Raw genomic sequence first — 26,026 nt, forward strand, 5'->3', positions numbered from 1 at the left:
CACTGATGTAATTAATTACGTAAATAAAGCTAATGATTCTTTCCACATTGCCTTCAGAGTGCTTATAACTAAACTTAATTTTAAGCAGGATCAAGAAAGTAATCACTTGATTCAAACATTAGGGTTCTAATCAAACCCAGCTTTCCCTTTACCATTTAAATTTCTGATTGCTCCCCATGCCATACAAGTATATCAGAACTTAAAACTGCTCAACAGAATGCAGGGCGAAGGAACTAAAGGGTGTAACAAAAATAAGATCAACCTTCTTTCCTTATAATAAAAACCAACTTTTAATAATAAAAATGTCTCTCAGGTTTTCAGTGAGAATAACACATACATTTCAGTGTAAAACAGTGTACAGTGTAAATGCCCTTGGACACCCTTCTCTGCATCTCTCCTACTGCCAGGGCTGCGGGCAGGAGCCAGGATCCTGCCCAGGCCCTTCTGTGGAGCACAGCTGATAGGGACACAGGCAGGGCTCATCCGACGGGTTCTTTTTCACTTTGGGCTGTTCCTAAGGTTCTTATAGTACTAAGTACATTTGAAATTGAGGATTCAGTGAAGAAACATCCATTTTTTCTTCAGGTAGCAAATGGTAAGAGTAACTTCTCCAAAATTAACAAAAAGTGCATTGAAATAGAGATCTGCTCATCTGGTTGCAGTCCAGAATGGACACCAAAATCCACATCCCAAAGCTGGCAGAACATGGACTGTCCTAGTTCCCTACAACACGTTGCTGTAAATCAGAGGAAACAGTTAAAAAGTAAGAAATAAAAAAAAAAAGAGGTAAAAACAAGTTCCTTCCTCAAAATTATTTCCCTCTGTGAGAGAAGAAAACAAATATTTAAAAACAAAGAAACAAGATGCAGAACAAACTGCATGCCTCAAGTTGCCATAAAGAGTTTTGTGTTCAAGAGAAGATTAGAAAAATTAAAGAGGCCTTCATGTCCAGATGAAAACATCGATTTTTAATTTTTGACTTGCTTTGGATGTTAATAAAATGAAATTAAGCTCACTAAAAAACGAACAACACCACAAATAAAACCCCCAAACCTTTATTTTCTAAAATATACATACTGCAAAGCACTCATGGGTTTTCTGACTGGGAGCTGGTTTAAAGGAGGCTCTGGAGGAAAAGGAATGGGGAGTTTCTTGTACACCTGCCATATTAGGGAGGGTTGGTCATGTTAAGGCACTCATTCCAAAAGAATATTATTTCTGTCCTGAGACTTGCTGACATGCTTTGATTAGTTTCAGCCAGTAATTTGGAAAAAACTACAGTGCTTAGGGTAATACTGACAGAATAGAGAACGATTTCTCAAACAGGAAAATATAAAGAACATTATATACACGATTCCTTTTTTCTTTTAACTTAAAAGCATCCCTAATACATCTTAATAACTGTATTAAAGGCTACTTAAATATTGAAGATTTTAAATAATGAAGATTTTTTCAGTAAACTGGGAGTAGCTGTGTAACTGCCAGTATATTGGTCCCATTTTAAACAATATAATTTTTATTTTAATCTTGTACATATAATAACATGATCGCAAACACGTATTATTCCACTCCACATAAATAAGTATAGTTCTTCTGACCTGTTTTAAAAACTACATCTGTTCAAATAATCAGATTGTAAGACTGTCTTTTTTCTTTGTAGTATTTTCTTAAAAATCCTACACTCCTCTTCACTAGCACTGTATTCCAGAGTACATAATCACAGGGCATTAGTAAAAAGAGTTAATCAAAAACCTGAAATCTACAGTAAGTAAAATGAAGTAATGATAAGAAGTATTACGGAATGTATACTCTGCAGCATAGAGAGATTTTCTCACTGGGCTGAAGTGGAAAATTACTCCAGAAGAAATTCTTTATGTTCCTATTTGAATAAACCGTAGATTGTGCTATTCTTTGCTTAAAAGTGCAGGTCTTTTCATGAAAAAGAGGAATTTATGAAACTACTGCTAGAGGACATTGACCAAAAACCTGCTGGCAGTTAAATGTGTGCCAGGGGCAGTACAGGAAGAGAGAGCCATGTCCAGCAGGAATTTCTGAACCAAGCCATATCTTGAAGTCCACACTTTTCTGGGGGTTGCACAAACAAGTCAGTAGGAGAACTGCACTTTCTAGAAAAATAATGGTCTTTTTCCAGGCATCTGGCGAATGGCAGCAGCATCCATTCTTGCCTGTGGTGTTTGTTTCAAGAATTTCTTCAAGAAGTCAAAGAAATACTCCTGCATGGGCCCCAGGAGTTCAAAGGCAGATTCCTGATGCTTGGGCCAGCAGGGCCCTCTCCTCCAGAGCACAGCAGCACCATCAGGGTCAGTCCGTAGGGTCCTCAGAGCTGACTGCTCTTGTGGGGAGGCCAGGAGGTGCCTCTTACTTCTATAAATCCCCCTCGGTAGGCGGCTGGCACAACCTATAGAGTCTTTAGTGCAAAGGAAGAACAGGGAATTAAAGATCATAGGGATAATAACAAAGTTAGTGGAATCATTATAAGGGTCAGCAGCTTCTTTGTTATTCTGCAAGCTTTAGAGGCAATGATGTATCAAGAATATTCCTATTTTTTAATCTTAGTAATTGCAAGTTTAGAAGTGCCACTAGCCATTTGTTAACTAAAGTATTTACAATTATTGTTTACAATATTATTTGAGACTCTCCATCACATCCTCATAATTTTGGCTCACTTTGTTTCTCAAACAGACCCTTCTCTCTTTTTCTATTTCTTTTGGTTTTAAAGCCAGTTCATCATTTTTCCTGAACAAAAAAAAAAAATTCTCCCCCACATACAGGCTGTATTATCTGTATTAACTGAAGTCAAATTTGCTGTTCGGGAATTTTTCTTTCTAAACATTCCAGAGATGACTGTCTATCTCTAGCTTTGCCAATTCATAGAAATAGTCCAAAAAAGATCAGCTAGGTTTGATTCAGAAAATGTAGAAACCCTTGAATCTGATGATCTACAAATCATAAGCAGCATAGCTGATTAATCTACAGTATGTACTTAGTTTAGTACAGGGAGAAAAAAGAATATTTTTTTTTCTTTTTTTTTTCCAGTATTGCTATTAAGATCATCTTTGGTTATAACAGGAACCCCACACAATTGTTACAGAAACAAAATCAGCACTCAGAGAAAATGTATAATACATATAAGAACCTACCGAGGTGCATGCTGTGGCATTTGGTCCATCACTTTCAGATTCTTGGCAGAGATTTCAACCCTTGGTCCCTGTGGAAACAGAATTTATGGTACTGACAATATTGATAAAGCAAGTGATCCTTAGGAAAAATATTATAATGGGAGAATGGTTCCTATTTGAGAATCCATTAACTACTTCTAAAAGATTTGGAATCCACTGGGTGGATACAATTATCTATGTTTACTTCAAAGATGAATTAGTTCCCAAGCACTTCATAACCACTGCTGTCTAGCACTAGGTAATTTCTGCTGTTTTAACACTATGATACTTGGGGTTTTTTTCCATACAGAAATTGTCTTAAATATGCTGCACATTCTCTCTTTTCTAACCGTCAAGGCACGCACAGTAGACACTGAAGCACAGATTTGAATTGCTGTAGGGGCTGCACATGCAAAAGTTAACTTGTGCCTGTCACACACTAGTTATTCAGCCATTGGTAGGAGTTGGGATATGTAGGTTTGCAGAGCACAAAGCACGGTGCCACACCAAAACGAACTGGTGTTTGCACCGCGATATTACCGGATGGTGGTGGCATGCAGCAGACATGCAAACACACTGACCTGCTTTCGCATGATGTCTGTGGCTTGCATGATGCACTTGGGCAGGAGGCCATGGCTGCGGGCCAGGATGGCTGCTTGCTCCAGGGACACACTCAGCGTGCTCCTGAATGAGGGAACCAGAGTCAGGGAATCACAGATTACAGCTTAAAAGTATAAAGAGGCATGTGCAAGACACTCACCTGTAATGTATTGCTGCTGTCAGCTATTTACTTTTATTTACTTTTTTAGATTTTCTTACATACAAAACTATTAAATGACCTCAGTCTTGTTGCACTTGGATACTGCAATTGTTTGAGTCTCCAGCATCATTACTACAAGGCTGTGTGTCACTGCTCTTCTGCATTGATTCATTTTAAAGGGATTCACAAATTTATCTTTTGAGACACTGGCAGAACAGTAGTGTGTTTCAAAATCAATGTGTGCATATACCACGATTCTGAAGCTATTTTTGAGCAACTTCCTGCATTTTCAGTGTGTCTTTAGACTGAAGACAATGCTGATTACAAGTTCTATGCAACGAGATCACTCGGTCAGTTGCATTGGATGATGAACTGAAACACAAAATCTTTTGTGTCAATATTACTTATTAACAAAAGTATTAAAAGTTACAACCTACTCTGAAGTAAAGTCGTCAGCAGATTTAGGTCCTTATTACATTCCCTTAAAATTTACCTTAATTGCTTTGACTAGGATCACATCTCTAGAAAGGACAGAAGTTACCATCACAGCAGTAGCGCACAGGTTTAGCCCTCCCTCACCTCTGCATCCCGGTAGCGCACATGGTGATCTGACAGGCTCCCAGTCGGTAACAGAGCTCAGAGGAGATGGGCAGCAGGCCGGCTCCTGAGGAGGCACTGCTGGAGCATCCTGACTGCATCGGCTTTGCACTGATGAAAGACTTCAACAGCCTGCAAAGCTCATCCATTGCATTGATGGGACGAATAAGCTAAACAAAGCAATACAAAAACAATCAGTAGCATATTAACACCTTCAAGGATAAAGACATTTACAAGTCTTTATCCTATTATCTAAGCACAGTATCCTACACCACAGTAACTGCCACACCTTAGCAACTATTTACAATATATATGAACTTTGGAAGTGGCAAAATGAAATTACTTAGGCTTGGGACAATTTTTTATCACAAATCACACAGATTGTTTACAGTGTGTATTACAATTGCAAAGATGTTCCCTGCAGTAGCATTTTAATGCTTTACATGCACATATCCACGTCACCTGCCCACTTGGACAGACTCCCTACACCTGAGATAATGGGCAGCACTATTTTCCTGTTTTCTCTGCATCAAAGAGTACCAAGTGAACAAAGTGTCATTTACAAATTGAACATTTGTTCGTTTTCATTCATCTGTGGGAGAGGAAAATTACTCCTTTCTGTCTGGCATCAGACACCATGTTTGGCAAGGGCAGGCAGGGTCACACAGAGTCTCCTTAGTGCTGCAGTCAAGGGGGTTTGTGTCTACCTAGGTTCTGCACATTTTCTTCTCAGCAAAAGAATTGTAGCCAAGCTTCAGAGAAATTCAGATCCCCTCTTAAAGTTTGGGAATATTTTAAAATGCTGTTTGGGTTTATATAGATCTGCCACACAGGTATCTTACAACTGGAATTTTAGAGATGTTGAAATAATACTTTTATGAGAGAATTTATTGCAGAAATAATCGCAGAAACAATACCTGGTCAATCTTCACTGCAGTAGTATTAGAATCAGTGGGCAAGTTTGATCTCTCTAGGTAAAATGTCCTGCAAAAAGGCCAGCAGGTACTACATTAGTCAGGTTTGCCCCACCTCAAGCACATATATGTATACAATCTTGTATAAAACAGCTGAGCAAGCTATGCTAAAAATCTTACATTTGAAGAGCTGCTTCCTTATTGAACCATCGTGATTGCAGTAATTTACAGAGTCTGTACTACCATATTGCAAATCCTATGTTAAGAAAAACATAATTCTAGCTCTGCACAAAATTCTGAGGTCAAATGGGCATTCCTCTTGAATGGGCTAAACTATTGGAAGAAAATTACCGACTTTCCCACACAATGAGAATCTCCAAAAATCCTATTTGTGCAAAAACTGCATCAGGAACAAAACACCTTTTTCATTAAATTATAAGGCCCTTAGCAAGGAGTATTCTGAAATTTTCAATGTTTTTTAAGACAAAGCAGAAGTACAAAATACCTGAGTTTACGGTAGTATTGCTGCACTTTTTCAAGTGAAATACCATTAATTTGCTGTGGGAGTTCTTCTAGAGATGAACCAGCTGGTTGTGATTGCCCCTCTGTACTCTCCAGAGCTGAAGAAGAAAACACTTTACTAAAACCTATGTTATTAGTGGTTTTTTAAAATTCATTTATTTATCTCTGTATCATCTCATTGCTCAGCAGATGACTGTTGGTTTATGTAAAGGCTGATTCTATTACTCTATAACTTTAATGCTTTTCCCAGTATGGGAGTACAGGGGTAGTATCACAGACTTGAGCTTCACAGAAATCAGTTCCGTCTGATAGCAATTACTCCCCATTAATGGTCCCTTGAAAGGAATTTCCTGTGTTGTATTCTGGTGTGTATATATCAAGTTGATTTCTAGCCCCGATGATTCTGTCATGGTGTTCTCTTTTTAAAACACTTCTCTGTAGCCTGGGCACATCTCCTGATCCTAGATCAAACCATCCATGTAGTCCAGTATAATGTCTCTATGGCTGAGGCATAAAAAAGCCCCAAATCAGCACATCTTGTTCTTATGACTGTGTCTAATTCTAAAGTCTAGCACTGCTCAGGGGTTCCTAAAATAGAAATATCTGCTTTCTAAGTGAGTCTGTGGGTCTCAGCTGCTTTTTTAAGAGCTTCATGGTCATTCTTTATTTTAAATCTTTCAAAATCAGTAGTTAGCTTATTTTTCTCAAGAAAGCTTTTTATAGACACCTTTTGTAAAGAGCACTGTGTGCAGTTTCAAGGTTCCTCCATTCTGAAACCGAGCAGGTAGTTTGGAGAAGTAGTAGCTGTCAAGATAAAAGATAACCTTCAAGGCCTGACGACTTCCTTCGATGTGGTAGAAGACATGAGTATCTGGAGAAATAAAGATAAAACATTAGCTGCTTTACTACAGTAGAAGAATTGTGAAACCAGTGCTATTTGTTAGATTACTTAATGACATATCACATCTCCACCGTAAAGTGAATAAGGGAGAGCCTTTATGGAGAGAACACAGGCTCTGAAATCTTATACTTGAAAAGATCATAGTTACTGTGGCCTAGTAGGTTTGATCCAAATACACTAAATATGGTTAATAATTAGGATCCCATGTTGTTTCATGGCATTTCATAGCCAGCAGACATGAGGAGAGAGAGCTGGCAGGGTAAGGCACTGGACACTGAAAAGCTGGGAATTCCCCACAGGGAGCATGGTGCTAATTCTCTGTCATGCCTCCTCTCCCTGCACGGAATCGCACAGGTAAGGCACGCTGGCACAGGCCACAGCTGTGCAGCACAGAACACCCACTGCATTCCCTGGTGTCAGTCCTGCTTTAGGGGCTGTGTGCTTTAAGGGGAAGCTGAGGTAATACAGCCGTGCTTCAGAGAAGCTGCCCAGTGCTCTCCAGGCGTGACATGGTCTCTTAAATTTATAATCATAGAGGATATTAGTGCATAGAACATACCAAAAAAAAAGAGTGCCTCAAAGAAACAGAGAATACTCACTTGCTACAAGACCTTCATCCAGCTGCTTGAAGAAAAAGGTAACTTTGTCTATTTCCGCCAGAGTGACCTGGATGTCTTCCAGCATGGTGCGCTCCTCCTTCTGTAGAGCAAGGCCACAGGTACAAACAGGTTATTATCTACCAGAAGATGAGTGACAACAAGGTACAGGAAGGTTGTAATGGGCATGCTTTGGTTCAGGAAACCTAAAGCAGAGTGCAGAGCTTTCCATTAGCTCCATCCCAGCCAGGAAATCACTATCAGCTTTTTAACTGTGTGATACAACTTTAACCACCCTTTGTTTAGATGTCATTTGATGTGATTCACAAGCAGAGAGGTTTAAGAACTGGGTAAGTTTGAAGGGATCTCTTTCTCCAAACTTTATATCTACAAATGTGAAGAACAGCTGATCAGTTACTGCAAGATGAATACTGATACATTCTATTGCAATGCAAACAAACAGCAGTTACATGCATTGATAGTTTGGATTGTATTTTATAAAAATCTCCACACTCAATCTACAATGTCTACAAAGGAGAGAAAAGAACTTCCCTTCTCTATGTCAGAGCTACTTGTCTGGTTTATGCCTCTTTTCTTAGCATTTTTAGAGTTTCAGCAGCTGATCTCCTGTAGCTGTGGCTCACCTGTTCATTAGGTGCGGAGGAACTATGCAAGCTCCTCTCCTTAGACGTGGTGCCTCAAGCCCCAGCACCACAAACCTGAGAGACAGAATGCACTCTATCTGTTTGTCTGAACTCCTGCAATACTCAGAACTTCCCCACCCATTTGGGAGATGCATGTCCTCACCAGGAGACTCATGCCACCAGCAGCTGGGCACTAAATCCTTTCTAAATGCAGCAGCATTGCTCCAAATATGAAGGCTGACTGTTTTCTGTAGTGTTCTAGTGTGACAATGGGGCCAGCATTTGTGAAGAGGTGAATATGACTGGATAAGGGATAAGGCACTTGGTTGTCAGCTGTGGAAATCTCCAGGGTTTGCAGTAGTGAGAGTCTGAATACGCTGCCGGAATGCAGGGAAGAGTTTCAAAAGCTCTGGCTGTGCTCTGAGTGGCACAGAATCATACAGGCAAATGTAAGCATACCTGAAGATACCATAATTCTTCATCTTACCACTGCCGGGGAGAGAAGAGACTGGTAGTTCAGTAAAACTCCAGTGGCTGCTATCTGTTCCAGCCATTTTCTGCTGGCATCTCTGCTGCTCTCTTCATATTCCCCATTGTTGTTGTACCGATAGTTGAGAGCAGCCAGTAACTGCTCTGAAAAGGTGCAAATAGCAGCCACAAGAGACTGACAGAAGATGGAATCACGTCTCAGCTGTAGCTCAGTATCTGTCAGAGAAGGGGAGAGAAGCATAAAGAAGTCATGAACATACTCATCTTCTCACTGCCAGCAAAGTAGTTTGTGTGTGTGTGTGTGTGTGTGTGCACACATGACGTTCAGCTTCTGCTGCAGCTTTGCACTGACTTCACAGATAACCTCTCCTTGCGGTGTGACCTGGGTGGATAGACAAAGACAGCACAGCTGGCACATAAGCATGTTGCAAAATTTGCTAGTCCAATTGACTGTTCGTTGCTCCCTCTGCGACCTGCATGTTCCTTCTGACTCAAAAGAAACTAACTACTGGAAAGTAACTAACTCCTTAGTTACAGCCATATCTGGAGTGATTCCCTTCTTTTTATGTTTACAGGAGCAAGAGAATTATTGAAAGAAGGTCTTTGCCACTACTTCTCTCCTGGGCTATTAGAGATTAATCTTCCTTATCCATTTGTATTTTGTGGGCTTCCCATATGCCTAATGCATTAACTGGGCCCATCCATACAGTACAAATTGGCTTGTTTCTTGGGAGAATTTCCCCTGTGATACTTTTGCTTTCAGCAATGCCTGCCAGGCAGCCACATGCTGGTCAAATTAATCTTGTCATGCTTCAGGGGATTGCAGGCCAGAGAGGCACATGAATAAGTAAAGAGTTACTTCCCAGGCACCTCCAGCATCTCCAGCAGGCTCTGCAGTGCTGCAGCAGCCTCTCATTGGCAAGGCACTGTTCCCCATGAAAGAAGCTAAAGACATCAGCCAGAGGCTTTGAAGGGTCTGGATTATTTTTATAAGCACTGAACACAATACACTGACTAACACACTCCAGGCCCTGGGCCATATTCTCAGCTTAAGGGTAACACTTCTTTCCAGTGGATGTTCATGGAAATGCTGCAGGAAATGGGGCACACACAGAGAGACGCTTCAGGAAACATTTTATCTGCTATCAAAACCCAGCCTTTATGGTCAGTAGACTGGCACACATCTTGGTTTGGACAGACTCACAGACCAGCCCTGGCAGGAGCTGACAGATAAGTTACAGCAATACAAATCTCTATCCTTCATTCTATGAAGATCTGAGAATCAAGTGTGGCACAGTGAAACACCAGTTTCCAGTTATGTATTATATAATTTTCAAACAAAAGGACACCAAGCAAGTGCTACAATTAAAAAAGATTCTGCCCAGGCTCCTTGTAAAGACCTGTCCCTTGCTCTGCAAGCACAATGGTTGGGGTGTGGTAACAGGTTCTTGATGTCCCCACTATATTTGGGTCTTCCTTGTACATTTAACGTCTTTGTTCTTGGCTGTAATTTCAGTACGCCTGCTCTCTTTGGAATGATGACAGAGTCCATGGGCCTAGAAAAGTTGTGCAATAGATCTCTTTTCTGCTGCGTGTTCTCACCACAGCAGGAACGAGCAAAGGCAAGGAGGGTTCTCTTCTATCTGGGAAGGAGAGTTGTACAAAGGAAAAAATGAAGACAGAAAAACCCTGTCTTAGGGACTTCTTGGGTATGTTGTTTTGTAAAAAATGAAGACCCCCTTACCTGTGCATTTTAACAAGGCCAAAAGCAGCTGATTCTTCCCATCTAAAAGAGTGAAGGAAAGAAATGCTGTAGTCAACATAATAGCAAGGTAGATGTGATTGCAGCTGGTTAACTGTTTCCCCATTTCCCCCAAATCCCTGGCACCTGCATGGCCATGTCTATTTACTATGGTAGCCCCCACTTGCACAGCCATGTTCATGACTGAAACAAACTAAGTGTAAAGCAAAGAATTTTACTGGCTACCATGAATTACTGGGAACAAATTGCATTTGCAGATGAACCCTAAGGAGGTGATCTCTATGCAGTGCTTCACACTGATTTGTAAACACCAGTTTCATCTCCTGTTCCAGTTCAACTAGACTGCAATGGTTTAGGATGTTGTAATATCTGATTAGCATTCACTTCACAGTTTGGAATATACCAAGCATCTGTCTCTTCATTTTCTAAGAGGGTTTAAAAAGCACAGGGAGATAGATCAATCTGAATGGGATGATAAAGTAAGGGGGAAAAAGTTCTTTGAAATTGCTGCACAGGTGCAATTTTACCCTAAAGCAACAGGACTCTGCAAACAGAGTCTCTATCTGGTCCTCTCTTGAGCCCAGGACAGCCTTATTACAAAATGAGTTAAAATTATGAAATCAACTGCTAGATTTGATTAAGATCTCTTCTTCCTCAAGCTAGTAACAAATGTTTCCTTATTTACAGACCTTCCACATGTTTCTGTATGATGTCAACAAGGTTCTTGATGCGCAGTGGAAGGTTCCATGGATCTTCCTGAATGCTGGCTTGAATATTATTCCGGCACCTAACTGTGGTTTCTTCCTTCTGTTTAAATTCTAGAAAACATGCAGTGTGTTAGCCATTTAGGAAACGGCACGTAACTAAGACTGGCTTAGGAGTTATAATGTGAATACAGATGAAAGCAGAGACACGGTACCAATAGCAGTAATTAGGAATTCAAAAGGTCCCTAAATAGAAATAATAGAGAGGGCAAAAAACAATTCCCATAGTCCCATTATTAGCAGTCTCCGTGCACTGCTTTCAGGATTGTGGTCCTGGCTGACATGCACAGTGCAGGGAGCTCTGCCCCATTCACTACACAAAGAACTCCTGCTTCCTCTGCCTTTAGTGACCTGCAGGCAGCTGTACTGGGTAGAGCCAGAGAGTAAGATCAACTTTTTGGCTGCAACTGTCACATGCCATTATGATGAGAACTTCTGAAATATCCTGCTTTCTTTCACCTGATGAAAGCTAACTTTAATTATAGAGCAGAAAATTTATTCTCCATGACTTAGCTGTGTAGTTAAGTCAAACATCCCATTGTTGGTGATGAAGTGCATAACCAGACAGAGAAACAAAAAAAAATATGCCAAATAACTGGACAGGACCAGGAGAGCATTCCAGTGTCCATCCATCACAAAAAGGTGTCTATGGTAGCTGTTAAACAGATACTGTGGCCCAGGATTCCAGCAGAGTGTAAGCAGGCCTTGTCTGTTCCTCAGTGTGATCAGCTAATTTAAAGACTCTCTGAGGGTAATTCATCTACTTTTATTGAGTGAGATTCTGTTTAAGCAAAATAAAAGAAACATCTGTTATTTCTTAATTTCATTCCAACAGTGCATGGAAAAGCTAACATTCTACACAAATGTGAATGTGTTCATAGAGATGAGGACATATAACAGAACTTCACAGGAGTTATTTCTGGAGTCAAGGAAAAAAAAGCAGGAAAAGATGTCTTGTTCTAGAGTTTGCCACCATAATTAAAAACCAGAGCCTGTGGGAGGTTGGAGCTCTCACCTCCTACAGCACCTGGGTGCAGCAGGAGTAATAGGGAATAGTTTGGTTTTCAAGTGGGAAAGGAAATGCATTAAATATTTAGAAAATAAAATTCTGTGTATTTCAGGCAGAAAAAAACCCCACATCCTGAGCCCCAAAACTATTAATACCAAAGAGTCATCATGCTCCCTGAGGAAAAAGAAAATATGGTGTCATCTGTTTGCCCTCTATGGGAATCAGTTTTCAAAATGTTATGTGAGAATGAGTTTCCTCTGGCAATCATCCACCTGAAGAAAAGCAGAGTAAGTCATTAAGCAAACTGAGCTAGAACCTTTGGTGCCTTGGATCTCCAGTGGTCAGCCCCTCAGCAGCTTATCAGAGCACTCCTTTGCCTTGAATCTGACTATCCCTACTTTGTACCTTTTCAAATATGTTCACATCAAAGTGGGGATTTGGAAACTTGTGAAAGAGCTGCGAGAATTGAGCGGTATGTAACAAAAGAGGCTTCTGTGTGTTTCAGGAGAAATTCCCATGAAAATGACCTCTTAGAGATACAAAGTTTCAGTGGTCAGACGGTATTAATGCATGACTGGGCAGACTGCAGAGCTCAGGAACTGTGGCCACAGCACATACGCTTTTGTGTTAAGCTCTTAAGTCTTGGAAATCACATTATTAAATACAGTCAATCTGCCTCTTTACCTTGCAAACTGTGGTCCATGGGAAAGTGCTTGGTTTCTTCAAAGGCCTTATTTATTCCTGGTCCTTTGAGAAGTGCATTGATTGCATCAACCTGCAATTGGAACGTCATCGATCAGTGTCAGTTAGACTTGCAGAAGAACAGAACTCTTGTGGGAAACTGCCGAAGCCTTTACACTATTCGTATTTTGAAATGACTGACACACAGCAGTCAGACTTTGTAGCCATAAACTGGCCTCAGGAGCCTCTCCCATTCAAATAACAGCATTTTGCACAACCATGATCTATGTGCTGATGAGGTAAGAGAATAGCAAACAGCTCTCCAGGGTTACACATCATAAACACATCTGCACGCTAAACTTGTGAGAACCTCCTGAAATCTGCAAACGTAATCCATTTACATCAAACAAAAGTATTAGAAGTTTGTCCTTTTTTCATAAAGGCTTTTTTCCCTTAGAGTCATGCCTTAGGTAGGGCAAGTCAGCCTTGCTTAAATCACAAGGCAACTTCAATAATGCAGACAAAAGTGATTCTGTAATGTAACTGTCCTGTAATATACTTGCTTACAATGTACCCCAGAATCTCGATAGTATGCCTTCCTCAAAATATTATTTCATAACACAATTTAGTACTTCCAATTTCTTGATTGACATTGATAAAGAGAAAGTAATTCTGTGTAAGAATAACGCTTTACATACCTGGTTAAAAAGGTGTTCCAGACAGCCATGAAGTTTGTCTTGCTTGTCTAAAGGTATCCTCATATCATTGGGAAGCTCATCTCCTAATACAGGAGAAATGAAAAGCTTTTAACTTACAAACATGATCTGTGATGAAGCATGGACACATAGTGGTGTGAAGTAAATAATGACTGCTGCTTTATCTCCAATTCTCAGATCAAAATACTAATTATTTTCATATAATGCAAGTATCCAATAACTCAAGAAACTTATTCCTGCCTAATACCTCTCTCATGTTCCAAACTTACCGTGGTTTATTAGAAAAAAAACCCCTGTATCTTTATGTTCTTGTGATTAGTTTTGAAGAGAACACTGGTGCAAATTAAATATGCAAGTGCTTATAATCAGCAAAGCCTCCTCAGTGCTGCAGAAGGGCTGGGCACGAGAAGGATGGCTGTGACCTGAGCCACACTCACCTGATCCCATCTCATCACTGCCCAGGTAAGAGCTGTTGCTCCGCACGCTGGTGTAGGACAACACGGAGTCCCGGTTACTGTTACACTCACTGCAAAGGAGAGGACACAGGGGGTTGAACAAAAGCTGTCCCCATACCCAGGCACCCAAACTGCTATTCTGCCTTTATTAGCACTGTCTCCCCAAACCGAGTTCTGTGAAAATGAAATGACTGTAACTAATGACATGCAGAACAGCCATCAAACAAGGGCTCTGGAGCCGGACTGCCACAGATGCTGCCTTCTGTTTGCAGTTAGCACTGAACGCTCAGTACATCACCCTGCTTCAGGAAATAATGAAAACAGACACCTCTGCTAAATGTTTGCTACCAATTCTCAGGATATTACAGCATCCAAATCCAGCATACAGGGAGGCTGCAGTAGCACAGATACTGGAGGTGGGAGAGAAAATTTAGGGAATCTAAGCTACTGGAGAATCAGGCACTGCAGATCCTATAATGAAGCAAAGGAGTCACAACAGTCAGCTCCACACCAATCTTGGTCTCTGCACACCTGGAAAATTCTAGAGTGAATCTACTCTCTTCAAAGTTCACTTTAACTGTTCTTACTAAAAGTAATCAAAAAAACTATGGATCTCAGGCTGTCCCCTTCCAATGAAGTGACAGTGACAGTGGTTTCAATGGTACAACCCCAAAACAAAGCTTAAGAAGTTCTCCACTGTCTCTGCCTCTGACGTAATGACCTCTGATATCTCTGCCTCTTTTTAACTGAGATGAGAGAAAAATGTAAGAGCAACTGAAAGAACCTAACTGGGATTCTTGCTGTCTGGAAAACAACCTGTTTGTTAAATCCATACTGGAATCAGAACTTTGAAACACTGTATTAGTTAGGTAAAAGTGGCACAATCTTCAGACTGACCTGTAGGAGTCTCTGAAACTCATTGTGTCATGTCCAGAGTCTTCCTGGTCCTCCTCAGAAACTTTGAAACAGACCTTCTTGATTCCACCATGCTCTGCTTTGTCGGGATCACTCTCTTCTGTTCCCAGGGAAGGTGAGGATGCCTCTTCAGTAGATGGCGGCTCACAAGCACCAGCTTCTGTAGGTTCTGTTATGGTGGACAAAAGTCTGCAGAAGCACAACACAGAGCTCTCAGTCCCACAAATGAAGTGTCATGACTAAGGCTAAATGCAGCTATGTGAAATCAGAGCAAACTTTGTGAGCACTCTACACACACTACTGTGTAGTAGTGATCTGATCTGAACATGCTCTCAGTTTGAGGCCGTTCCCCCTTGTCCAGTCACTCCTGGCCCTTGTAAAGAGTCTCCCTCCATCTTTCTTGCAAGCTCCCATCAGGTACTGGATGGTCACAAGGAGGTCACAATTTATACACAAACCCCAGACACACTACTCCACCTCTCATTACTGCTACTAGGACACCTGTGATGATAAAAAGAGAAAGACAAAAAGAGGAAGGGAAACCATAGGTTCCACAGAGAAACTGGCCTGCAATTGCAAGTTTTGCTTGGTCTGCCTTATGACAGACAAAATCTCAAGGGCTCTTGACATATAGATTCTAATTTTTACATAGAAAGCAAAACAGTGACTCTCAAATTCAGGTAGACTTTTAGAAGTAAAGGGCAATAACACAAACACTGGTGGATCTGCCCAGGAGTAGATTTGACACAACCAGCAAGGACTCATCCTACAAGGGCAGGTATGAAGAGGCGAGTGGAGGCTGACAGCTGGGGCCGACTGTACAATGTGTTTTTAGAGGTTACTGCCTCAATGTTATGAGAATTTTTTTCTCCAGTGCATACAGGATTTTGTACTCACTTATTTATCTGAACGACATACTGCTTCATTTCCTTTACTGCAATGTCAAGTCTGTTAAAAAGGTGCAAGTAGGAGTCCTGCATCTCCCAATCTGCCTGTTTCAGCAGAAAACTGAGTCCCCTTTCTTCCCAAATTGTTCCTCCATTCTGCTGGCCAAAACCATCAGCATCTCCATCTTCTGAGGCTGGACATCTCCAGGATGGTGCAGCCATAGTGGTGATGCAATGCTGAGTATATGAGACGGGATTTAAGGTACCTACTAAACATTAAAGGATCTAGTTAGTATGGCTCTCCTGACTTTCCCCACTTCATCCCAGTGATGATTGTTTAGGATAAGTGGAGTTTTAACAGGAAAAACTAAAATTTCACAGAATTTTTTATATAATTACATTCTATGACAAAATCATTCTGTAAAAAACCCAAAAAAGTTGGGCTTTTTTTCTGGCATGCTTAGTAGATATTTTGAATTTACTGCAGTTCAGAAACTGGCTAAATTATGGAAGTAAAGACCTATGTCCACATGTATACTCATACAGACAATACAGAAGATCTCTAAAAGCATTTGTTGAAAAGTTAATGAATTTGGGTTCTCAGGAGTCAGTCTATGCTATTATTCCAGCTCTGTTGACATTTACGCTTGCACACACACACACACACACACATATAAAGGAATAGGATTCTGTCCTTACAGTAGATAAATTAATTCTTTTTCATTTAGAACTGCCGACAGGTTTGGTGCAGTACTTTGCTAATTAGGGTTTAAGCTCACATTAAAAATACTACTGTCCAAGCAGCCAGGGCTTCTTTATAGACCTCAGCTTGAATAGTCGATGCCATTGTTCGGAAGGTTGGTTAGTCTATACTTTCCCTCTTCCAAACATTCCTGCACTCTGACCTTCTCAAGGCAATGAATCAGAAGCATGTTAAGTGAGATCATGATAATGAAATATTGGAACTCAAACAACCAGATTGTATGAGATACGCTGCATAGCAGCAATTTATCAGAAAATAGATCTCCTGACAGAGTAGAGACTTTCAACTCCAGTACATGGAATTTATTTAATAATGAGAGTCGAAAGCAGCACCACAATGTGATTGACTTCTGTTTTCCCCCTGAATAAAGCGTTGCCATCAGTCCCTGATCATTTTTAGTCAGCAAATCACCTCTGCTAAGGCCAACCGCACCCCAGCCGTATAACTACCATGAGATCATGCCTGAACAGTTTAGCTAGCAAAACCATGAAGCCCCTCTATGCTTAAAGCAATTACTTTTTCACAACACGAGAAGGCTGCCATTTAACTATAAAATTTTAAGGAGGAAGAAAGGGTACTGGAAAGACTATGTTTCCTTGGAACTTATATTTGACCTTGCTGAGCAATGGAAAACCACAACTTTTTATACAGAAAAAATCAGTATGACTTGAAAGTTAATTATCACCTTGCTCTGGATCAAGACCAATAATAGAAGGTTTCCGTCCAATGCGAATACTGAACGATCTCCCTGCTGAGGTAGTGCTTTTGGGGTATGATACCTCCATGAGGTTAATATGGCAGTTGGTGGGGCAGAAGTCCATGCTGCTGAGGGAATGTGGTTCCATGACGGCTTGTTTGAAGGCTGGGCTCACCTTTGTTTTCAATTCATCTGCAAACTGGGAGAAATAAAGCAGGTGTGTGCTACTGCACTTCCAAAAAATGCAATACAGACAATTCGTTTCTCTTCCTGCCTCCTATTCCAGAAATCCAGGAATTCAGATTTCTGCTACAGCTGAAATCCACATATTAAAAAAACAGTCATAAAATAACAAAGGAAAGCAATTAGCTATACCTCCTACCACTCTCTTTTCTAGCAGCTCAGGTAACCATACCAAAAAAGCACACACACTTAGTTTGTTTACATCATGATACACTGTTGTTACATTCATGGTAAACAAGACGTGCATCAATCTGTTCTTATATTTATTCATTAATACAGTGGAAATGAATCTGCAATAATATGGTTTAACCCACAGCTCTGACAAGCAGAAAGGAATGATTCACAGACAAGGTATTTTTCACTCAAAACTTGCAATTTCAGTAACTTGCAGAGCTGTTCACATGCCTCAAGGACATCCACCTCAGAAACAATTTGGATTAATTAATAAAGAATACCAAGACCCACTTAATACAATGAAGTATGGTCTCAAGACTCCACCAATAACCAGTAGTGTTGTACCTCTTGGTAGCTCGTGAGCCTCCGGCTGATGCTTTCCAGCTTAGTGTCACAGATTTGCCGGAATTCATACTGGGGCATGGTGGCCACAGCACTGCTTAGGGATATAAGTCTTTCACAGTTCCTTACGAAATTACTGTCCTCTGCAGCAAAGGCCTCTAAAATCTAAAGAAAAAGACAGGATGTCAATGATACAAGTCTTGACAGGGAGGAAAAATACAGTTTTCTTCCACTCAGTGAGTGGCAAAGCCCCATGGCTGAATAAAGCTGCCTCCAGAACAAGGTGCCTTTATTACTGCCTGAGAATCAGGAATGTTTCTAATCCTCAGAGTCATATAGAATTCCTTAAAAATGTTTGGAATCACAGAACTGGATCAAAATATCCACTGTCCGAGTTACCTACTCTAGCACGCTTTCATGGGACATAACAATAACATTACTGGGATGTGACAAACGTTCACTATTAGCTCATTTTTGTCAGAGATGACCAGGCCACTCAGCACCCTCTGCTGCTTTCCAGTAGCAGCAGTTCTACCCAATTCCTGTAGCAACCCATCCAACCTCTCAGGTGGGAAAAAGCCGATTGATTTTCTTGCAAGGTAAAGCAAATTCCCGCCTGAAAAGATTAACCTTAAATATCAGCACAGCATATATTACCAGGCACATAAAAGCAAGAATTCCACCGCTGAGGGCTCCTCTCCATCTGCCTCAACAGCTGAAGTCCTGGAAGCACTTGCCGATACCAAACTTCACTCATACCAAACAAGCTATTGTAACTCAGTGCATTCTAATGAATAAATCTCTAAGCAGGGCTGAGAAGACCAATGTCAACCTCAACTGAAGAGCCAAGCCCACAGCAGCCAGTAATAACCTATATTATTGGTTTCCCATTCTGTTTAGGAACAAAGCTGACCATGTATGGTTTTCGGTACCTTCGCAGTGAGATTGAAGCAGCCTTTTGGTTCCACAATTTTCTCCAGGACAAAGGATTTGATTCCTGCACTGCTAACATATTCATACACCACCCCGTGCTCGAGGTGGGTGTTATCCACAGTCAGGCTGATGAGAGGGGTTTCTTCACCAATGACCAGTGGAGAAATAACAGGCTGTGGTGTCTGGGCTGGAACCAAAGGAAATCATTAGAGGTGTCTGGCAGCATATGTGAACACAGATCTGCCCAGGCAAGAGAAACCTGCTGAGAAGAAGTATTGAATGCAGAGGCACAACCTTTGGCTCAAGCAGTGTCTCAAACTATGTGCTGCTGCAGACTGAGTGAATATTCTTAGGAAGACAATTGCTACATGCTCCAATCCCCATTCTGATGTTCTTCCTTGTATATGTGCACGTATCCATGCTCAGGACACTACTTCTAGTTCTATTCAATGATCCTAGCAGAAGCTTCCCTTATGGGAAGCAATGTTAATCTCTGAGTCCTGTTGTCTGCAATAACACTCTGGAAGACTGAGATGTGAGGGCAGGGATGTGGTGAGGAGATAACATTTTTTACACAAAGCAATTCTATTGTCAGTAGAGACCAGATTCAAGTTCCAGTCAGACTGAGATTTGCCAGGGAGTTGCTCACACACTTCTACCAGGGCTCGGCTGCAGCTGTTCCACTGTGGAACTGTGCTGTGTGCCCGTGAGGTTACAGCATCACCAGACCGTACATGGGATCTGCACAGATGTACTTCTATTCCTGGAGAAGTTGCCAATGGCATTCAGAGTCCAGACTCAGTCCTTTGGATTAAATTTTGCTTTACTAGTCTCCCTTAACATCTTCTTTTCCAAATAAGCCCTTAGCATGAGAATAGAACTGTATTTTGAGCTATGCTTTCAAAAGTTGGAGGAAATACACCCACACCTTTTCATACAGTGGTTACATGCCTTGAAAACTTGCTCCAGATCAAAGTAATTTAACATCCTAATCTTTAATCAAAAATAACAGAAAACACAGATTATTCTAGGTAGAGTTACTTACAGACCTTCCCTCTCTATCAGCTCTTGCCCATAAATGCACGGTTTGAGGGGCTACCAAAGGATTCTAAAAATGCTGAGTCTCTTCATTCCCATAACTGGGTGTCTTGTAAAGAACAGAGAGTCACAGGTGCATGATTTCTATGTGTATATCAATTTTTCCTTCCCTTGAATAAAATGCAGCGAAGAAATACTTTCTCTGGCAGACCTCATTCAATTACAAAGCTTTCCTAAGACAAGAGATATTCTACAATAATAATTATACTTTCTATTTCTACTGTGGTTTTCCTTCTGAAAGCCCCTGAATTGTCCCTAGGTTTTCTTCCCCCACGAGAACCTTTACCTGATTCCTGTTGGCTGCTTTGAAGGGGTTCCAATTCTGCATGTCCTTCTAGTGCCGAGTTGTCTTTCCTGGAGCCTGGGTGACTGCCATTCAAACATGCAGGGGATGCTGCTTGCTGAACTCTGTCCTTTTCAGCATCTTCATGTGTTCTGTACACCCACTGGTACAACCCCTTTCAAGAGATACAGGCTTCAGCTAGGACCTCAAAATGCCCAGTCTCCAAATATTTGGACTACAAAGGTGAATCTAGCCATCAATTCTGTATCTTCCAGCTAGGCTGAAATATTAACATTCCCCCAGGTTTTCTCTGAACTTCAGAGAACATAAAATTTAGATCAATAGCTGGGTAAACTTCTGTGGTTAGTAATAGTTAATGATTTTCAGTACTGCAGGCATGAAATGGCTTTCATATTATTTGTAAGTGTTCTTCAGCTATGGGCAAATGGAATCAGGTCCCCTCAGTGATAGCAGGGCCCTGGCATAGAAGGAAATGAGTCAAAACAAACATGTACATGTTATTTTTCTAAATGTTTAGTGAGCATAAAAGCTCACAGGAAAAGGGGAGGGCAGAAGAAGGGTGGGAATTAATGTATTCATTTGACGTTGTGCATTCATACCAGTGCTTCCTGCTGCCTGGTCCTATAGGCTGTGAAGTGCTCCAGAACTTCCTTGTAATTTCCGTGTGTTGCATTATTCCCATTAACTTTCAAAATACACTGCCCTGGATGAAGGCCCACGGCTGCAGCCTCAGAACCTGAAAAATAACAGGAGAGAAGTTAGACAGAAATGCCGTCTGCCTATGGATGAGAATACTGGAAAGTTTGCAAAAGCCTTCTGGTTAGAAGAAGTAAGAGGAGCTGGGTCAGTCCTGTCATGCCTTTGCTACTGTTCAGAGAGCTTTGTTGTGTAAGGATAACATGATGTGTCTATCCATCATGTTTGCAGCGTTGCAGTGAAAAACAGCAGTCTCCTAGTTCTAAATGCAGTCATGCTATAAATTGACATTTCTGTGGAAAATTGTTTGGGATTCTTATATGGTTGTCCTTTAGCCTTAAGGTTACATTAGCTGCAGTCTTGCTTAAGTACACAGTTTTTTTGTTCCAGCCTCTTGCACTTGGAAGACAGAACATTTGCATGTTACACAATTTGCCACAGAAAAAGACTATGATGTCAAATGTAATTTGTCTTTTCCAGGCAAAATCCTGAAAAAGGACAATCTTCCTAGCTACAACTTTCAGCTTGCACTCCAGACTGTAAAAAAATGGTTCTAGGTGCTGCCATAAAAGGGTGTAATGTGTGTCCCCGGGAACAGCAGCTGTGGGTGCTGCCTAAGCTAACTGCACTCAGCTGCAGACACACGTTTAAGGAAGGAAAGAAGTGCTATACATCTAAAAGATCGTATTTTCTGCATCTACTTGACAGAAAGGTTAAAGCTGTGCTTTGCTTGTAACTCAGTTAGTATATCAGGTACATAAGTAGTAAATATCTCTGTCAAATTGTGTTTTCTCCTTTTAAAAAGATCAAGGAGAGCAGTTTGCCTCTGTCTTACACTGTTAATTTGTAGCAATATATACCTGTGTAAAGGAAGATCCAAATCTTATGTCATACTTTGTGATGTCCAGATCACATTATGACTTGTCTACCAACCTGCTGATCCTACAGCACCTTCAGAACCCAGTGACCCAAATTGTGGATAACTACAGGCAAAAATATTGAGGAAACAACAGACAGCATTACCCCTCAACTCTTTCTCAACCATCTCAGTTTGATGGTATTTTTTCCCTGTGGCTGTTGGGCTTTTCCTTAGTAGTCTCATAAGAAACAAGGGTGGGGTCACTAAGCAAGTCCATTTCTACTTTGCAAGAGCTAAAACGATAATGCCTTCTAAAGAGTCCGTGGTATTGTGCATTGCAGCATTCAAGTTTCTTTCACTGTGGAATTAAATTATGCCTTGTAGTGTGTTGATGGGATTAGAGACCCAACACTCAGTTCATAAGAATGATACCGTTTGTCTTAGAATCTGTTTAGGTGATAAACAGCTTGAGGCAGGAAATCTCACACTGTTCTATGGTTATGTGACTGATTCTTGTTTATCACAGGTTCTTGTCACTGTGTCACTAAATTTGTCAGAACTTGTATAGAACAAGCTGGACAATGACACCTGGATCTGTCCTTGCTGAAATGTATATATACATACACACACTTTATATAAATATCTGTCTATTCAGATGTATTCTCAACTTAACTGTGCCACAGAGTTTCTATTTACCTCTTCCTACTGCGTGAACATATGGTGGTGCTGCTCCCCGGATCTGAAAGCAAAGTGCTTCAGGACAATCTGGGATTTTAATAATCCTGCAGATAAATCAAGGAGAAGAGAAAACATGGTTTTAAATTAGGCTGCCAGAGTTCTGGGCAGCTCTTAGCAGCATCTTTTCTTGGCATTCACAACTGGGTTTGGATGAAAGAAAGCATCCGCAATGTTAACAAATAAATAACAAATAAACAGACCTGAAGACATATACTCCATCTTCAATCTCCAAGGCAGATGGGAGGTTCTTTTGTTAATTAAAATTTGGCACTTCTTAATTTATTGCATCTTAAAGTGAATAACACTTGACAGAAACTTTCTAAGACATTTATATTCACTTCCATTTCTATGCAAACTTCAGCGCAGTTATGTGGACCTATACCAGCAGAGGATGTTTTTCCACCAAAAAATTAAAAAAAATCAAACCAGACTGGACAAGACATTCTGGACTAGAATTCAGCAACAAATGTTCACTGAGATGTTCGGTTCTATGGCACATTACATCAATTCTAGGATTACAGAATCTAGAAATACACAAGACACTAGCAGGGTCTCATCCAAAAATAAGAGAAGCTTTAATGGGTGGGAATCGTTTTCCCATTTCACACATAATAGAATGTGAAAAGCTTCACACCTGAGAAAGAATGACAATCCTTGTGATTCGGTTTGTGCACAAGGAAACCAAAAGTTATCTGCAGTATAAAGAGAACACATGCCAACCTCTCCTAACAGCCCAAGGGTCATCACTAAAAACAAGCTGTGACTCTTGTACCTCTCATTTCTCTCATGTTTTTCTGTTGAGTGGCCTCTGCACAGCCAAATGTTTACACAGGTTTCACTACAACTGTAGACGTACTGCTTAGTAACTGACATTTCTCAATAATCTTCTCTCTCTGCCCATCTTGGCACTTACTCTTTTGACTTGGTGGCTACCAGAAGCCTAAGTGGCCTTCGTGAGCAGAAGGACTGGGATAAGATGGTTTCCACTTCGGCAAACGGGCGTAGGAATACTAAATCCTCATTGATGGAATAGATTTTTCTTCCTGCTTGCAGGCCAGCCATCTGCAAAGGGAACAAATACCACAGAGCACTTTGGTGCACTGCAACTTTCAGCAACTCTGAAAGCTCAGGCTTCAAGGTTCAACTGTTCCTTACTTATGGACATTTCCAGGATTACTTTTACATGGAATACTCTGTAAGTAGTGTTGGTTCATCAAGTCATTTGTCACTCCTCCTTGAAAGTTTTCTGCATTTACAGAAAACAAAGAGATTTCGCCAGTATCCTTGGGAATATGCCACTCTACAGATGAATGGTAAAATGTAACATAAGAACATTTGGACTAGGTTTTAGGTATCAAGGAACCATTAAAAAAATCTTTAAACCTTCCAGATTAGAATCACTTTCTATAACTTCAAGGTTCAGCATTTGGGTTTCCTTCTAGATGTAGCAAAACCTTTTCTATTCTGCCTAGACTCCACTAAAAAGTTTCTTGAAAACGGAGGTCCACACAGCACTACTCTCATATATACTGTGGCTCAGAGAGATGCAGATTTCATTCTTTGCTGAACCAGAATTATTAGATCAAGTTCAGAAGGTGGGCTGATGGTCAAAGATTACCTTGAAAGATCAAGAAAAAGATTCTTTAGAAAATGGTGCTGCCGTTGTCCTCAAACACAACAGATTTGCAGGCTATTCCCCAAGCTTCCAGCCAAAAAAAAGGGCACAGGATTATCTGGCAGGCAATGGTTCACAGCACAGGTTTAGATTAATACCATTTTTGGGCAACATAGCTTGATTTTGAACACTAGATAAAGCACAGGATTGGTTTCTTGAGTGACCATAAACCAAATCACAATCGGGAATAGTGAAATAATTTCGTTCTAACACTAAACTTCAGTTCGAAATTCCTTTCCATGTGACATTTTCAGCTTGCTAAAACCAGTCTCTCCACTTCAGCCATTTCCATTAAGCAAGTTATCTAGGAGTTATTTGTAGTCCAAGGGAGTAACCCACAAATTTTAATGTGGACATTCAAAAATTCTGTAAAAGTCCTGTTGTTCAGGACTTTTGAAGCTCTGTCCAGTGTGCTGCCACAATTTACTCTAAAAACCTTGACAAGTCATTTAGTCCTCTCTTATCTTCATCAGTTTATCTGTGCCGTATTTTGGTAAATGGAATATCACACTGTGTTACCCACATAAAGATTCTGTAGGGCTAAATGGATGATTAAGAAATATTCAGACTGTATGACACTTGGGCCATCTATGTGCTTTAAAGAAACAAAGCAAACATATTCTGCAGAACTCCTAAAAAACACCAGGAGAGAAACGACTGCATGCTTTTTAAGGGAAAAACACAGTTTTCACTCAAATAAACCTGTTTCCCATTGAACATCTTTGCTAACCCAAAAGAGTGTTACTCTCCCTCTGTCCTTAAACTAAAGTTGCTAAGGAACCTGAGGTAAGCTATCATCACACAGATACTGCTCTCATCCTATCACTTACCAATAATATTCAAGTCCTCCACTAGTGCCAAAACACTTATCAATTTACAGAAACAGCTTATTACCAGGAATTGTAGAAGACAGTCATCTTCTATTAGCTGTCTTTAAAGGAAGCAGATTTTAAAAGGATGCTTTGTAACTTATTCTAAGTATTAAAACATTCTTAGATACCAAAACATGAATGTGAGGTCCTACCTCAGCAGAAGATTCTCGTCGAACTGACTTCACCACAATTGCTTTGTTCTTTTCCTCTATGTCAAATCCATAATCATCCTCTTCTGGTAAAATCTTAAACAGAGCACAATATTTACACATATTTATGCATCATAAATACAGAGTTCACAGAAAAGGTGAAGACTAGAGATGAGAAATTCGACTTTTCATCGCAAGCAACAAGTGATCTGGACTTCTGTCTTAAGATGGAAAGCGACTACCAGATGACTCGGTCTGACTGCCTACATAACATGAGCTGTAAAATTTAATCTTAGTTATTTCTGCATTGAATCCTTAGTATATATTAAAGCAGATTTTCCAGAGTTACTCAGCCATGATCTGCAGTCTTTAAGATGTGAAGAATCTATTCCCACCCTTTAGAGTTTGTTCCAATGGTTAATCAACTCTTCTTTTGGAAACTGCATTTTGTTTTAGCTCCTAGCCCTTAATCCTTCAATAGACCTTTCACTTCTAAATTACCGAATTCATCATTATTCAGTATTTTCGATTGGTGAATGTACTACAGACTGTGGTCACTTGTTCATTTTTAGAATACATCCCATCTACCTGATAATGAACGATGTGAGTGCTTCTGAGCTACCAGTTTCAGACAAATTGCAGATCTCAGGCCTACCTGTTATAGACCTAACTACACACAACATAATTCTACA

General features: G+C 40.5%; 1 protein-coding gene across 2 annotated transcripts in view; it reads right to left on the reverse strand.

Annotated features, from left to right (window-relative positions):
• Positions 1 to 263: 263 nt before the first annotated feature.
• PREX1 (phosphatidylinositol-3,4,5-trisphosphate dependent Rac exchange factor 1) overlaps positions 264 to 26,026 on the reverse strand; it is a 112,956-nt gene continuing 87,193 nt past the window's right edge. The window contains exons 17-40 of one of the 2 annotated variants that reach the window (XM_063404130.1): positions 25,338 to 25,430; positions 23,552 to 23,700; positions 22,597 to 22,682; positions 20,945 to 21,081; positions 20,328 to 20,499; positions 18,943 to 19,130; positions 18,014 to 18,175; positions 17,240 to 17,450; positions 15,802 to 16,057; positions 14,887 to 15,093; positions 13,972 to 14,060; positions 13,517 to 13,599; positions 12,822 to 12,912; positions 11,054 to 11,182; positions 10,347 to 10,388; positions 8,601 to 8,818; positions 7,473 to 7,572; positions 6,700 to 6,843; positions 5,956 to 6,070; positions 5,454 to 5,520; positions 4,519 to 4,706; positions 3,761 to 3,863; positions 3,162 to 3,229; positions 264 to 2,428 (exon numbers count right to left, since the gene is read on the reverse strand). In XM_063404130.1, the coding sequence (XP_063260200.1) occupies positions 2,386 to 2,428; positions 3,162 to 3,229; positions 3,761 to 3,863; positions 4,519 to 4,706; positions 5,454 to 5,520; positions 5,956 to 6,070; positions 6,700 to 6,843; positions 7,473 to 7,572; positions 8,601 to 8,818; positions 10,347 to 10,388; positions 11,054 to 11,182; positions 12,822 to 12,912; positions 13,517 to 13,599; positions 13,972 to 14,060; positions 14,887 to 15,093; positions 15,802 to 16,057; positions 17,240 to 17,450; positions 18,014 to 18,175; positions 18,943 to 19,130; positions 20,328 to 20,499; positions 20,945 to 21,081; positions 22,597 to 22,682; positions 23,552 to 23,700; positions 25,338 to 25,430 (3,141 nt within the window). In that variant the 3' untranslated portion in view covers positions 264 to 2,385. Of the gene's footprint in view, positions 2,429 to 3,161; positions 3,230 to 3,760; positions 3,864 to 4,518; positions 4,707 to 5,453; positions 5,521 to 5,955; positions 6,071 to 6,699; positions 6,844 to 7,472; positions 7,573 to 8,600; positions 8,819 to 10,346; positions 10,389 to 11,053; positions 11,183 to 12,821; positions 12,913 to 13,516; positions 13,600 to 13,971; positions 14,061 to 14,886; positions 15,094 to 15,801; positions 16,061 to 17,239; positions 17,451 to 18,013; positions 18,176 to 18,942; positions 19,131 to 20,327; positions 20,500 to 20,944; positions 21,082 to 22,596; positions 22,683 to 23,551; positions 23,701 to 25,337; positions 25,431 to 26,026 lie in introns of both variants that reach the window. The other variant, XM_063404127.1, reaches the window with a different exon arrangement.

Source organism: Prinia subflava, chromosome 8 (genome assembly GCF_021018805.1).
Source record: "Prinia subflava isolate CZ2003 ecotype Zambia chromosome 8, Cam_Psub_1.2, whole genome shotgun sequence".
Lineage (NCBI taxonomy): Eukaryota > Metazoa > Chordata > Aves > Passeriformes > Cisticolidae > Prinia > Prinia subflava.